General features: G+C 37.2%; 2 protein-coding genes and 1 pseudogene across 9 annotated transcripts; 1 reads left to right on the plus strand and 2 right to left on the minus strand.

Moving 5' to 3' along the window:
• Window positions 1-1,547: 1,547 nt before the first annotated feature.
• On the minus strand, window positions 1,548-6,172 carry LOC104772903 (uncharacterized). Of its 2 annotated transcripts, XM_087506243.1 has the most exons (14): window positions 5,791-6,172; window positions 5,377-5,420; window positions 5,197-5,287; window positions 5,031-5,118; window positions 4,599-4,897; window positions 4,280-4,423; window positions 3,969-4,160; window positions 3,694-3,883; window positions 3,203-3,618; window positions 3,033-3,116; window positions 2,857-2,954; window positions 2,551-2,664; window positions 2,122-2,451; window positions 1,548-2,036 (listed from the first exon to the last, which is right to left on the minus strand). In XM_087506243.1, exons 1-14 carry the CDS (start codon window positions 6,011-6,013, stop codon window positions 1,788-1,790), a joined length of 2,562 nt encoding a protein of 853 aa, XP_087362369.1. In that variant the 5' UTR covers window positions 6,014-6,172; the 3' UTR covers window positions 1,548-1,787. The 2 variants fall into 2 exon arrangements, with proteins under 2 accessions (XP_087362369.1, XP_087362368.1); XM_087506242.1 differs by having other exon boundaries at window positions 2,857-3,116.
• Window positions 6,173-6,406: 234 nt separating this feature from the next.
• LOC104771900 (uncharacterized) lies at window positions 6,407-10,163 on the minus strand (annotated as a pseudogene). Its single transcript, XR_015592343.1, has 10 exons — window positions 9,965-10,163; window positions 9,636-9,679; window positions 9,409-9,541; window positions 9,100-9,166; window positions 8,900-9,014; window positions 8,734-8,815; window positions 7,766-8,579; window positions 7,470-7,577; window positions 6,984-7,385; window positions 6,407-6,835 (listed from the first exon to the last, which is right to left on the minus strand). The product of XR_015592343.1 is annotated as an uncharacterized LOC104771900 (transcript).
• Window positions 10,164-10,469: 306 nt separating this feature from the next.
• LOC104771901 (carboxyl-terminal-processing peptidase 1, chloroplastic) lies at window positions 10,470-13,381 on the plus strand. Of its 6 annotated transcripts, none has more exons than XR_015593240.1 (12): window positions 10,470-10,985; window positions 11,067-11,186; window positions 11,283-11,420; window positions 11,508-11,612; window positions 11,705-11,873; window positions 11,973-12,049; window positions 12,153-12,197; window positions 12,341-12,440; window positions 12,518-12,560; window positions 12,649-12,711; window positions 12,811-12,940; window positions 13,038-13,381. XR_015593240.1 is itself a non-coding variant. In XM_087505558.1 (12 exons), exons 1-12 carry the CDS (start codon window positions 10,536-10,538, stop codon window positions 13,091-13,093), a joined length of 1,476 nt encoding a protein of 491 aa, XP_087361684.1. In that variant the 5' UTR covers window positions 10,494-10,535; the 3' UTR covers window positions 13,094-13,381. The 6 variants fall into 6 exon arrangements, 1 of the variants encoding a protein (XP_087361684.1); XR_015593238.1 differs by having other exon boundaries at window positions 10,493-10,985; window positions 12,341-12,424; XM_087505558.1 differs by having other exon boundaries at window positions 10,494-10,985; window positions 12,341-12,424; window positions 12,653-12,711.

Raw genomic sequence — 13,381 nt, forward strand, 5'->3', positions numbered from 1 at the left:
GTGAATGGCCTTTTTGGTCTGTAGTTTACTTGTACCTATTTGTTTAACGAACCCTATGTTGCTGGTAAATTTATAAACTGGAACCTTAACATTCCTATCTATCTAAATTTACTCAGAGGTTTTTTTTGTCTATTTCTCCAATGTTTGTAACATTTCATTACGACTTCTTATATTTGTATTTTTTGTGTTAGATAACTTCTTAAAATTCTTGTTATCGATTTCCCATGAGTTAACTCAAAATTTATGAAAGATGCATGATTTTGTATAAATAAGGAACAAAGTCTTTGCAAAATATAATTTATTTTTGAAAATCATGTATTGAGATGATTTCCACCAAATTTTTAAGAAAAAAACAAGAAAATATTTGGTTGATATAGTTAAATGATCTACAATATGACAAAGCCAAACTCCAAATTCATGAACTGAGTCTTACACAGAGTTGTATTTCTATATTGTGTTTTTGCATACAACCAAAAAAAAAAAAATTCAGAAAAAGAAGCAGTCCTTTCTACTTTGTATTTCCACTTTCCAAATTACCTTTTCTTTAGGAGCCATGAGAGATTCCAATTTCATTTATTAAAACCCAAATAATCAAGCAATAAAAAATAAATATTTTTTTTAACATCAAATAAATATTATTCTGCAACTGGAATTACATCATTTTATAATATTCTCAACTAATGCATTGTAACCTGTTTATTTGTGTGCAATAGATACACAAGAAAGTAAAAGTTTCTCACGTTATATTCATATTCAACCGTTGGATGATGTATTGTGCAGGGTGGGAATTGTCATATTGGAAATGAAGGGGTCAAATTCTACAATCTTTTAGAAACACTAACCAATTTGTGCATTAAAATAAAATAATTGGAAGGGGTCAACTGTGTTTGTCAACGGCACGGTGTCTCTTTCTAGCTGTGTATGACAGAAACGGCACGACGTGTCGTTTTCGCCGTAATAGATGACGCGTGGTTTTAGAAAGTTATGTTTTGAGTTTTTTCTTACACCTTTTCTAATTATCTTTAATTTAAATTTGACACCTTCGAATTTTGAGAGACAAAAATAATAAAAAATGAATAGTACGGCTGAAAATTTAACCAAAAATATCGCTACTTCTCACAACCACAACACGTGTAAGGAAAACACATTTATAGGAGTTTTGTAAGTACATATTTTAAGGTTTCATAGTTGCAGTCGAGATCAATCATGTAGAGAGCTCCACATAAAGAAAACATGCTAGATCGAGCTCACGTTATAATCTATTTAGGATGTAGAGGCGCACTTGTCAAGTTGTCATCAATGATCTCTTTTTTGTTGTTGTTGTTGACTTGTTGTAATATGTAGTTTGTAAGCAGCAGAGTGGTATGTTCTAGCCGCGACAAACAATTAGAACCATTATAAGAACACTAAAAACAATCAACACGTTAGCTAATTTGTTTAGATTCAACGTTTTTGTTCATACAATCATACGGTATTCAAATATGTTTATTTTAGTCATCTAAGCACATCACATACTGACATAAGTATTAAGTAATTTTAATGCAAAGTTTACTTAATTACTTTGTATTGTTTATTGATTGTTTCTTAATCAACAAAAAAAAAACGAATGTAGTAAAAGTCAGAAAACGTTATTTGAGCTTTTCTATGGCTAAGGGCCTAAGGCATATTAACAATAATTAACTTATACTAACGAAGAATGGTTAGTAAAAGCAGAAAGCATTATAAGAAGTCGTCAGTGTAAAAACGTATCAGAAGTGTAAGAAGCTTTGATTGGTCGATTCTTATGATTAGTTGTTGTTTCTTGGCGGTTGCTGTTGTTGGGTTTGGTTAGATGGGTCTCCTCTTCTATTGTTTTGTTGGTCCAGAGATGCATAGTAACGTCTGCTTCTTTCAAATCTATAAGGCTCCTCTTGTTCGACTTGTTGTTGGTTATGTCTGAAACTCAATGACTGCTGACCCGGGAATAAGCTGCTGCAATAATTCATTTCTGAGTTGTTGTGTCCTTGAGGAGTCGTCCACATGTTTGAGTTTCCATTCTGAAGGTCAAACCACAAATAAGAAACACAAGTTCTGGTTATAAAATTCTCCAAACCAATTAAACCGAGAGAGATGTGATTCTACCTGATGCTGAAGTGATGACAAGTGGTTGCCAAAACCATAAGCAGAATCGTAAGCCGAACCATTAGTGGAACCGTAAGCAGAACTGCGGGTGGAAGGAACAGCAGTGACAGCTGGTTGACGCAGATCACTGGTTCTGTACAGAGGAACTAAAGAGTGCTGATGGTAGGCGTTGTTGTTACTACCACCGTGTTGCGGAAATGCTGGTGTTGGCATGTCGTAGCTATCATTCTGTGTTGGCAGAGGGCAAGGATAGTTCATCATATGATCATAATGCCCTGAAGGAACATTAGGCTGAGAGTAAAGGTGGTGGTTCATGGTTTGTTGATTCATCTGTGGTTCAATGATAGAAGCGATTAGTAGTGCCTGCCTGGTCAAGAAAAGCCGTTTAAAGATGGAAAAAGATTGGTGCTTTATGAGAAATAGAACTACCTCGGTCCTGGAAACTGATAGCCTACGACCAAGTGAAGATGCATTAGGCATAGACTGAATGAGAGGAGAAGCCGAGTACCACGGATTCAGTTCCCTCGTGTATGCTTGTTGATGCTACAACACATATGGGCAAAAGAAGCACCGATTTAAGCTGAAGAGTATCTAATACTATGACATAAATGGAAGTATAGGTTTGATTCAGAGAAACTAGCTAGGATTCTTATAGAGCACAAGATTTAGCTTGAGAAGTTGTGAATGACTAAGATGCAGTTGAATGAGCAATAAAGTTAGAAGTTATTCTGTTACCATAGCGTTGGGGAAGGTATTAGCATTTTGCATCTGAAGACTTCGTTCTGAAGGAGCCATCACAGGAGTGAACAGATGGCTATTATCAAATGTGAAATCTGTAACAGATGAAGACGTGTACTGATTTTCTTGAGTAGGTTCTGTATGATCACAGTTTGAGGACGAATGGAACTCACCATCTCTGTGAAATTTCAGTAACTCTTTAACAAATGCTGCAGACTCGAGTAAATTGGTCTGAACAGACGCCGATGGATCTTTGGCTGAGATAACAACAAATGAAACATGAGACAGCACAGTATCAGGAAAAGAAAACATAGCAGGTTTCTGAAGAGAGAAAGAACCCCACTTTGATTGTGTTCAAATGAACGTCTTTGCTCTTGGTAAGTCTCATCATTTTTGTCTCCACGGTCGTCAATGTCATCGGGAACGTTCTGGTTGGATATGAAAGCAGACTCTTGAAGTTGATCTCTTATAGCAGTAGACTCACTAAATGAGTTAGAGAGTGGATTAGGAACATCTAGCTTCTTCTCAAGTGCATTTGTTACATTCTCTTGTGATGAAGCTAAACCCATCTGGACAACATCAGCCACTGTTTCCTGGCAATAGGTATCAAAACCCCAAGCAGATTGATACCTAGAAGATGGTACAGGTAGCGAAGTAACTGCTTCACCCGAGCTTATTGGCACGCTCTTAGTTTCATCATTTGAGACATTCTCTTTCTTCTTATCTCCTTTGCTCTTATTACCTTGCTGAAAACTATCTCTGTGAAAAAGTTTATGCGATTATTGAGATCATTAAAACAAATCAAGCTAGTAGAGCAGATTTTAAAAGGCTTACTTTAAGTTCAAGTGTCTGAGGGAAACATCATCTGCAAAATCAGAGATATCTTCTGAGTCGTCATTCAAGAACTTTGATGGGCGACCGCTGGATTTGCCAGATCCATTTATCCCAAAGAAACAACCAAATCTCAAATGCTGTAACTCGTTAATACATTGGTCTGAATTAACAGGCACCGATGGAACTTTGGCTGAAATAGGAACAAATGGAACATGAAACAACAGTATCAGAAAAAGATAACATAGCAGGTTTCAGAAGAGAAAAAAAAATCTCACTTTGCACTTGGTAAGTCTCATCATCATCTTTGTTATTGTAATTGTCACACAACAACTGTGAGCCACCGTCTGAGTCATCATTCAAGAACTGTGATAGGAGACCGCTGGGTTTGCCAGAACCATAACAACCAAATCTCAAATGCTGTAACTCGTTACATTGGTCACTGTTAACAAACGCCGATGGATCTTTAGCTGAAATAAGAACAAATGGAGTATGGAATAACAGTATCAGAAAAAGATAACATAGCAGGTTTCAGAAGAGAAAAACAATCTCACTCTGATTGTGCTCAAAAGAACATCTTTGAACTTACACAACAACTGCGAGCCACTGTCTGAGTCTTCATTCAAGAACTGTGATGGGAGACCGCTGGGTTTACCAGAACCAAAACAACCAAATCTCATATGCTGTAACTCGTTACATTGGTCGGAATTAACAACCGCTGATGGATCTTTGGCTGAAATAGGAACAAATGGACTATGAAATAACAGTAGTGATCTTTGGCTGAAATAGGAACAAATGGAGTATGAAATAACAGTAGTGATCTTTGGCTGAAATAGGAACAAATGGAGTATGAAATAACAGTATCAAAAGATAACAATGCAGGTTTCAGAAGAGAAAAATAATCTCACTTTGATTGTGCTCAAAAGAACATTTTTGCACTTGGCAAGTCTCATCATTTTTGTTATTGTAATTGTCACACAACAAATGTGAACCACCATCGTGCAAGTTTTGGTTAGATGCCGAAGCAGACTCTTGAAGTTGATCTCTTCTAGCAGCAGACTCAATAAATGAGTTAGGAAATGGATTAGGAACAACTGAATTCTCAGGTAAGATAAAACTATCCTTGACAGGAGCTTTAGTTACACTCTCTTTCGATGAACCTAAACCATTCTGGCTAGAGCTACCACATCCCAAAGCAGATATTAACCTAGAAGATGGTACTCTCTAATTAGTTTCAACATTTGATACATCATTGTAATGACAGAGATATTGAAGGTAAAGCTGTCATTAACTTTCATGCCATCAATTGACAAAGTTAAGGCATTTACAAGAGATTAAACCTGTTCAATGGAGGACCAGGACCAAGAATACCAGCTGTAGTAGATGAACCAGCCAAATGATTAGGAATTCTTTGCACATCACTCGTCTCTGAACCAAACCCATTGATAAGTTTAGACATTTTTAAGATATAGAACCAGTAGTAACAAGTTTTATGCATCACATTACCAACTGAGTTAAACTTGTTTCCACCAACATAATCATCACCGCCATTCTGGTTGCTACTACAAAATCTTTGAGAATACGATCTGTCCTTGGTCTGGGAAAAAATAAGTGGAACAGGACTTACAAAGGTTCAAGCTTTAACATTAGGAATCACAGAACAATCTATATATACTACACACAAACCTTTTTCTTCTTGTCTCGTTTACTCTTTACTTCCTGGAAACTATCTGGAAAAGTAATCAAAGTAACATTTTCAGAATTCAATTTAGAGGCAAAGATAACTCAGACGCAGAACTTTTCATGGATGTTGAACACAAACCACACCAATAATGGCAGAAGCTTAGCAAGATAGATGCAGAAGTAACAATTTAGGCTAATTCTCTAATCAAAGCAAAGAGCTTTCAAGGGAGATCGAAGAAACATTACTATTACTAGGAACATGCGTTTTCAAGAGAATCACTAGCACAAGTTCAATTCCCTTAAAACTCAAGAAACGTACCAATCAGAGCTTTGTTCTGTTTTCTTTCAACCAAACAACTTTAAAGCTTATAAAAACCCCAGAAAACAAGAAAAAGGAAGAAACTTTAAGGAAGAAACCTTGAGAAAGAAGACGAGTAATGGCTTCGTCAGCGTCCATATTGCATTCAAGAAGCATTGCGTAAATCTCTTGTTCGCAGCAATTCACGACTTCCTTCATGTTCCTTACAATCTCTCTCGAACTCTTCGGAATTGCATCTGCGTTAACGTTATTACTGTCGTCTTCTTCTGCTTCTTTATTTCTCCGTCCTTTCTTATTTTTGCCGGAAGATGAAGAACCCATTTCTGACTGAACAAGAACCTTCTTCGAGCTTACGATTTCTCTCAACCTTCACTGTCGCTGAATCAAAGAGGAAAGAGGATGATCTTTGTCTTTGTCTTGTAATCAAGAAACCTTTTTTTCTTTCCCTCTGTGTCTCTGTCTCTCTCTCTCTTTCAATTGGTTGGGCTTAATAATGGTTTTGGGGGAAGGAAACAAAATTTTCAAAATTTGGAAATAGAAAATACTACTTCCGAAAATATTATTCGGTAATTTCCATAAAAATACACCAAATTATTTTTCGATTTCATACAATTTTTTTGCATACCAAAAAATACACTTTTTCGTAGCCAAAATGGCTTATTTTCAGAATCAGAATAAAAAATAGATTTTCTAAGAGATTCAACATTTATTCTCATTCGGTAATATTTATCTTTCTTTCTTATGTATACAATACTTTTTGATTATTTACATTGAAAGTAAAAAATGATGGCAAGAAAGAAGCCGAACCTAGCTACTAAAAGCAGAAACGTTCTTTAAGATTTTCTAAGGCTAAGGCAAAAAAGAGTAGCTAATACTATAAAAAGGGGTAGCTAGGATTTAAGAAAAGCAAATCCATTAGCAGTTGTTTCTTCGCCACGGTCTCTTCTATTTGTTTCCTTGGTCCGGAGATGCATAGTAACGACTGCTTTCATCTTCACAAGGCTGCTCTTGTTCTTGCCCTTGTTGCTGTTGGCTATGTCTGAAACTCTCTGACTGCTGCTCCTGAGGACCCGAGAATAAGCTGTAATAATCGTTTCCTGAGTCGTTGAGTCCTTGAGGAGTCCACATATTTGAGGTCCCATTCTGAGATAGAACCACAAGAAAGAAAATACCGGTTCAAATTTCGTATAAAGCTCATCAAATTAAACCGAGAAAAGCTGAACCAAACAAAAATTTCAAATGCTCACACCCCCTAAGACTAAGAGAGATGTGTGATGGGCTTATCTATTACCTGATGATGAAGTGTTGCCATCTGATTGCTAAATTCTGAGCTGAGGACATCTTCATACCCACACATCGAGTTTGCAGCGGTATCACCTGACATTCGAAAACGATAACTCGAACCATTAGTGGAACTATATGCAGAAGTAACAGCGACAGCAGATGGAGAAAGAACACTGTTATTGTAGTGAGCAAGTGGTGCAGTTAAGGATCTAAGATGGTTACTGTTGTTGTTATGACCGCCATTTTTCTGAAATGCTGACATGTTGTAGGTGTCATTCTGTGTTGGCTGAGAGTATGGATAGTTCATCATATCACCATCATTCCCTGAAGGTACCATAGGCTGAGACTGATGGTGGTCCATGGCTTGTTGATTCATCTGTGGTTCATTGATTGAAGCGTTTAATAGCGTCTGCAAAAATGAAAACCATATTATATATATAAATCACATAAGTCAAGAGAAGTTGCTTAAAGATAGAAAATGATAATGAGTTACCTCGGTCATGGAAACTGATAGCCTAGGAACAAGTGAAGATGTCGTAGGCATTGACTGATTGAGAGGAGAAGCCTGAGGATCTGGTTCCTTTGTGTACGCTTGCTGACGCTATGACAGATGACAAACAAACAAAAAAGATGCAGATTTAAGATGAAGAAATTTCTTATCCTATGACAGAAGGGAAGTATCGGTTTCGATTCAGAGAAATTGGGATTCATATAGAGCACAAGATTTAGCTGGTGAAGGTGTGAAAATATGCAACAGAATAAACAATAAAAGTTGACAGTTTTTGTTACCATAGTGGGGATTGTATTAATATTCTGCACCTGAAGACTTAAAGGAGACACCACAGAACCGGATATATCTTCTGAGTCATCATAATTCAAGAACCCTGATGGGAGACTGCTGGGTTGGGCAGATCCATTCATCCCAGAACCAAAACTACCACATTGCACATGTTGTAACTCTTTAACCGATGTTTTCGGCATATCATTCTCTATTGAGAGCTGCTGTAGATTGGTGTCCACAGAGGCTGATGGATCTTTGGCTGAACTGTCATGCAAGTTCTGGTTGGATAGTGAAGAAGACTCTTGAAGTTGATCTTCTCTAGTAGCAGCCTCAATAAATGAGTTAGATAACGGACAAGCAACATCGTCAATGTGGACTTTTAGGATAAAGTCTGGAGTAAACTTGAGAAATTCTTCTTCTCTTTTAGCATCATATGAGGTAGACAATGGATGAGTAACACTGTTATCCCACAAGTTTTGGTTCGATACCAATGCAGACCCTCGAAGTTGATTTCGTCTGGCATCAAACTCAAAAAGTGAGTTAGAGAAATAAGAAAAATTGTCATGCAAGTTCTGGTTGGATACCGAAGCAGACTCATCTCTTGTAGCAGCAGACTCATCTGGCCTCTCAGGTAAATGGCAATCATCCTTGACAGGACCTTTACTCACACTCTCTTTTGATGAAGCTATGCCCATCTTCACAACATCAGCCATTGTTCTATGACCAGAAGCAGATATTAACCTAGAAGCTGGCACAGATAACGAAGGAACTGCTTCACTTGAGCTTGTTGGCGCTCTCTTAATTTCAGCATTTAATACATCACTGCAAAGACACAGATTGCGTGTAACGTTAGAAGCTAGCTAGTTAAGGTAAACTTGTCAATACTTTTATGCCCACTTCATCAATTATCAGATATATCAGTTGACAAAATCAAGGCATTTACAAGAGATTAAAGGAAGGAAGACATGAAGAGAACCTGTTGAATGAAGGACCAAGAATACCGGCTGCAGTAGATGAACCAGCTAAATGATAACGAATTCCTTTCACGTTATTCCTCTCTGAGCCAAACCAATTGGTAACTTTAGACATTTGTTTGAGATACAGAACCACTAGTATCAGAAGAAAATATAAGTTCTCATTACCATCAGATTGAAACTTGTTTCCTCCACCTTGATCAACATAATTATCACCGCCATCACTCAATTCACGATTCTGGTTGCTACTACCAACACTTTGAGAATCCAATGTGTCTTTGGTCTGAGAAGAATAAGTGGAATAGGACATAAAAAGAGTCAAGCTTTACATTAGGATTCACTGAACAATCTATTTAGTACACACAAACCTCTTTCTTCTCATCTTGGTTGCTCTTAACTTGCTGAATACCATCTGGAAAAGTTATCAAAGCAACATTGTCAAAAATCAACTAGAGGGGAAAGAATCATGAGGCAAAGGTAATCCAGAAGCCAACAAAATTCATGGATGTTGAACCAGATTCAAAGAAACATCAAGCCACTTTACCAATCAGAGGAAAAAGAAACAAGCCTTGCTCTGTGAATCTTTCATCTTCGTTTCTTCTTCTCACTTTACTTTCAACTTAAACAACTTCAAAGCTTTAAAATCCAGAAAGAAAGGCAGAAACTTTTCGAAGAAACCTTGAGAAAGAAGACGATTAACGGCTTTGTCAGCATCCTTGTTGCGCTAGTCTCTTGTTCTGAGCACTTCACAATATCTGCATTTACATTACTGTCTTTGCCTCTCTCGCACTTTCTCGACTTTTCCTTGGCCTGGGAAACATAAGAAAAGAAGTGGAACAGGACTTACAAAGGTTCAGGCTTTAACATTAGGAATTACACAACAATCTATATAGTACACACAAACCTCTTTCTTCTGGTCTCGTTTACTCTTCACTTCCTGAAAACTATCTGGAATCATAATCGAAGCAAAATTGTAAGAAATCAACTAGAGTAACTTAACAAGATAGATCAAAGAAAACGTTACAATTTCTAGGAATATACGAAGAGAAAGGGTTTACGAGATTCACTAGCACAAGGTGTAAATTCCCATAAAACTAAAGAAACATACCAATCAGAGGGAATAAAACAAACAAGCCTTGCTCTGGTTTCTTTCATCTTCGTTTCTTCCACTTTCAACCAAACTACTTCAAACTCCAGAAAACAAGAAAAAGGCAGAAACTTTATGGAAGAAACCTTGAGAAAGAAGACGAGTAATGGCTTCGTCAGCGTCCAAATTGCATTCAACAAGCATTGCGTAAATCTCTTGTTCGCAGCAATTCACGACTTCCTTCATGTTCTGTACAATCTCTCTCGAACTCTCCGGAATTGCATTTGCGTTAACGTTACTGTCTTCTTTCTTTCTTTGTCCTTTCCGTTTTTTTGCCGGAACCCATCACTGATTACTCTCAAACTCTTCTTCCAGTGCCGCGAGTCAACACGAAGAAGAACAAACGTAAAGATTGATCTTTGTTTCTCTCTCTGTCTTTGCTTCTGGTTTGTGTATTCAAGAAACCCTTTTTGTTTCTTCCTCCTCTCTTCTCTTTCAATTTTGGGGTTCAATAATGGTTTTGGCTTTTGGGGAAGGTAAAGAGAATTTCAAATTTGGAATTAAAAATGTTAAATTACTTTAATGAGTAGATTTTAAAACTAATGTTCATAAGTACAAGGACTTGTTTGTAAATATTCTTAAATACTATTTGCACCATACAGTGTAACATAAGCACTGTTGGACCTTTTGAATCTTGACCGTTAACAAAGATAAAAGATGAGGCTTTTGCTTCCATTTTCCTCGCCGTTATCCGCCACGTCATCACCGGCGACACCGCAATTTCTCCCGGAACATACGCCTCCGTTTCAATTCGACTTCCCTAATCTAAGTAAAATTCTGAAAAAATCGGTGATCGGAACCCTAACCGGAGCTCTTTCTCTCACTCTCGTTTTCTCCTCGCCCCTCTCCTCCGTTGCTGCTGCTGATGATCCTTATCTCTCTCTCAATCCGCCTTCGTCATCTCAAGATTCTTCTCTGAACCACTTCGATTCGGCTCCGGGAGACTGTCCTAACGAGGAAGAAGCTGATGATGCTGAGATGCAAGATGATGACTTTAATAAGCCTCAGTTAGTAACTAATGAAGGCATTGTTGAAGAAGCTTGGGAGATTGTTAATGACGCCTTTCTAGATACCCGTAGCCGTAGCTGGACTCCTGAAGCTTGGCAGGTATGTGTATTGGGTTGTTAGTGTGGATAAAGGAAGAAGCTTTTTATGTGTAAAGATTGAATTTTTATTGTTACTTTTCAGAAACAGAAGGATGTTATATTAGCTAGTCCAATTAAGAGTAGATCAAAGGCTCATGAAGTGATTAAGAAAATGCTTGCAAGTTTGGGTGATCAATATACTCGGTTCCTATCACCAGATGAGGTTTTTGTTCTTTACATTCAGTGAATTGGATTGATGGAGGAAGGAATCTTAAGTTGTTCTAATTATGCATCTCTTTGTTTGTGTTACTTGTTGAAGTTCTCTAGGATGTCCAAGTATGACATTACTGGTATTGGAATTAACCTTAGAGAAGTTTCTGATGGTGATGGAAATGTGAAGGTGAAGGTTCTTGGTTTTGTATTGGACAGTCCTGCTGACATTGCTGGCGTGAAACAGGTCAGAAACCGGTCTATAGTTTCTTTCTAGTAGTTTTGTTCGCTGTTGCTTTCACTTAAAAGTGTTCAATGTCTCGCTCTTTGCTAGGGAGATGAAATTGTTGCTGTCAATGCAATGGATGTTAGTGGGAAATCATCATTTGAAGTATCATCTTTGTTGCAAGGCCCTAGTAAAACTTTTGTGGTTCTCAAGGTGGTTATTCTTAAGTATAAGATACAAACTACACACATGAATACTTGATTTAAGTTTGTGCTGAAGATTTATGTATCTTATGCATATTGCAGGTGAAGCATGGGAAGTGTGGACCTGTTAAGTCTCTTAAAATCCAGAGACAAGTTAATGCACCGACCCCAATCTCCTATCGGTTGGAAAAAGTTGACAATGGAAAAGTCTCTGTCGGGTACATTCGCCTGAAAGAGTTCAATGCTCTGGCTAGAAAAGATTTGGTGATTGGTAAGCCTAAGCCTTTTAATGTTGTCACATCAAAGCTATCAGTCACATCCTTTTTTATATACTTGTATTTGTGATACACATTTTTTTCACTATGTGCAGCAATGAAACGACTCCAAGACAAGGGTGCATCTTATTTTGTGATGGATCTTAGAGATAACCTTGGTGGACTTGTGCAGGTTCATTCTACAACTGTAACTTAAGACCATATCTTCTCAGTAATGCCTTTACAACCACTTGATTCTTCACGTAGCCTGCGTTTCTTGGTTTTGGTTATCTCAGGCTGGAATAGAAACTGCTAAGCTGTTCCTAGATGAAGGGGATACGGTAAAGCAACAATCATTCAGAATTCTCGAAACTTTTTCAATTAATTTTCAGGAATAAGAAACAGAATAGCTTACTTTAACTTACATGTAGAGTTCCATCACGATTTGGTTGAACTCATGTTATATGTTGCACCTGTGTAACAGGTGATATCTACAGCTGGGAGAGACCCTGAGGCTCAAAAAACTTTTCTTGCAGATAAGAAACCGTTGATCACTGCCCCACTTATTGTATGTGATGGATCATGTAAGCCATAGAATCATTCACACTAATAATTTTTTTTTTGCATGACGCACTGATTAGAATCCTTCTCATTGTTGCAGGTAATGGTAAATAACAGAACAGCAAGTGCTAGTGAAATTATGAGTAGTATTAATAGATTTAACATTTAAGCGCCGGAAGCTCATCTCTTTTTGGATTATTAAGCGGAATGATTTGTCTTATTTTTCTCCAGGTAGCCTCTGCACTGCATGATAACTGTAAAGCAGTTCTTGTTGGCGAAAGAACATACGGAAAGGTTATTCCAAAGTCTTAACTTATTTTATAATGAGTCTATCGATTTAGAAATGTTTTTGATCATCTATTTTCTTGTCAATTGAATTAATGGGGTTTTCAGGGTTTGATTCAATCGGTGTACGAGCTCCGAGATGGTTCAGGAGTTGTTGTGACAATAGGAAAGTATGTAACACCTAACCACATGGACATCAATGGTGGTGGAATTGAACCTGATTTCAGAAATTTACCAGGTTTAGTTAAGCTTTTAACTGAATCTTGAATTTTTGTCTTTTGAATATCTGATGATTCATTAACCTCTAGCTCGTTTGTGATATATACAATATGCAGGTTGGGATGAAGTTAAAGAACGTTTGTCTAAGTGCAATATTCTCCAACAAAGTTGACATGCAGTGAAACTCATCAAGCTGTGTACCCCCTTTTTATTCTTTGCTCAAACGGTATACACGATCGAACCTGGCAAGAAATGATTTGGCTATGTCAAAGATTTGAGTGTAAATTAAGTTGTGGCTAAAGTTAAGACTGTCTATGCACTCATGTGTAGAGTGAAAGCGCTTCTAATTTTTTTATCTAACTTGTATTTCTTGTCCGGTAATATCAAAAACTATTACTGAACGTTTCAAACTCATATTGACTGAATTTACGAAAATAAAATAATTTTCAAATAAAAAAAA

This window comes from Camelina sativa, chromosome 20 (assembly GCF_030686135.1).
Source record: "Camelina sativa cultivar CO46 ecotype springtype chromosome 20, ASM3068613v1".
Classification (NCBI taxonomy): domain Eukaryota; kingdom Viridiplantae; phylum Streptophyta; class Magnoliopsida; order Brassicales; family Brassicaceae; genus Camelina; species Camelina sativa.

Bases quoted from the DNA above. Each gene is read 5' to 3' on its own strand.
- LOC104771901 (XM_087505558.1), top strand. From the start codon at position 10,536: ATGAGGCTTTTGCTTCCATTTTCCTCGCCGTTATCCGCCACGTCATCA. The intron at 11,613-11,704 runs GTGGTTATTCTT...TGCATATTGCAG, and splicing joins AAACTTTTGTGGTTCTCAAG to GTGAAGCATGGGAAGTGTGG. The intron at 12,050-12,152 runs GTTCATTCTACA...TGGTTATCTCAG, and splicing joins ACCTTGGTGGACTTGTGCAG to GCTGGAATAGAAACTGCTAA.
- LOC104772903 (XM_087506242.1), bottom strand. From the start codon at position 6,013: ATGGGTTCTTCATCTTCCGGCAAAAATAAGAAAGGACGGAGAAATAAA. The intron at 5,119-5,196 runs GTAATGTGATGC...GGTTTGGTTCAG, and splicing joins AAACAAGTTTAACTCAGTTG to AGACGAGTGATGTGCAAAGA. The intron at 4,898-5,030 runs GTTTAATCTCTT...ACCATCTTCTAG, and splicing joins CCTGGTCCTCCATTGAACAG to GTTAATATCTGCTTTGGGAT.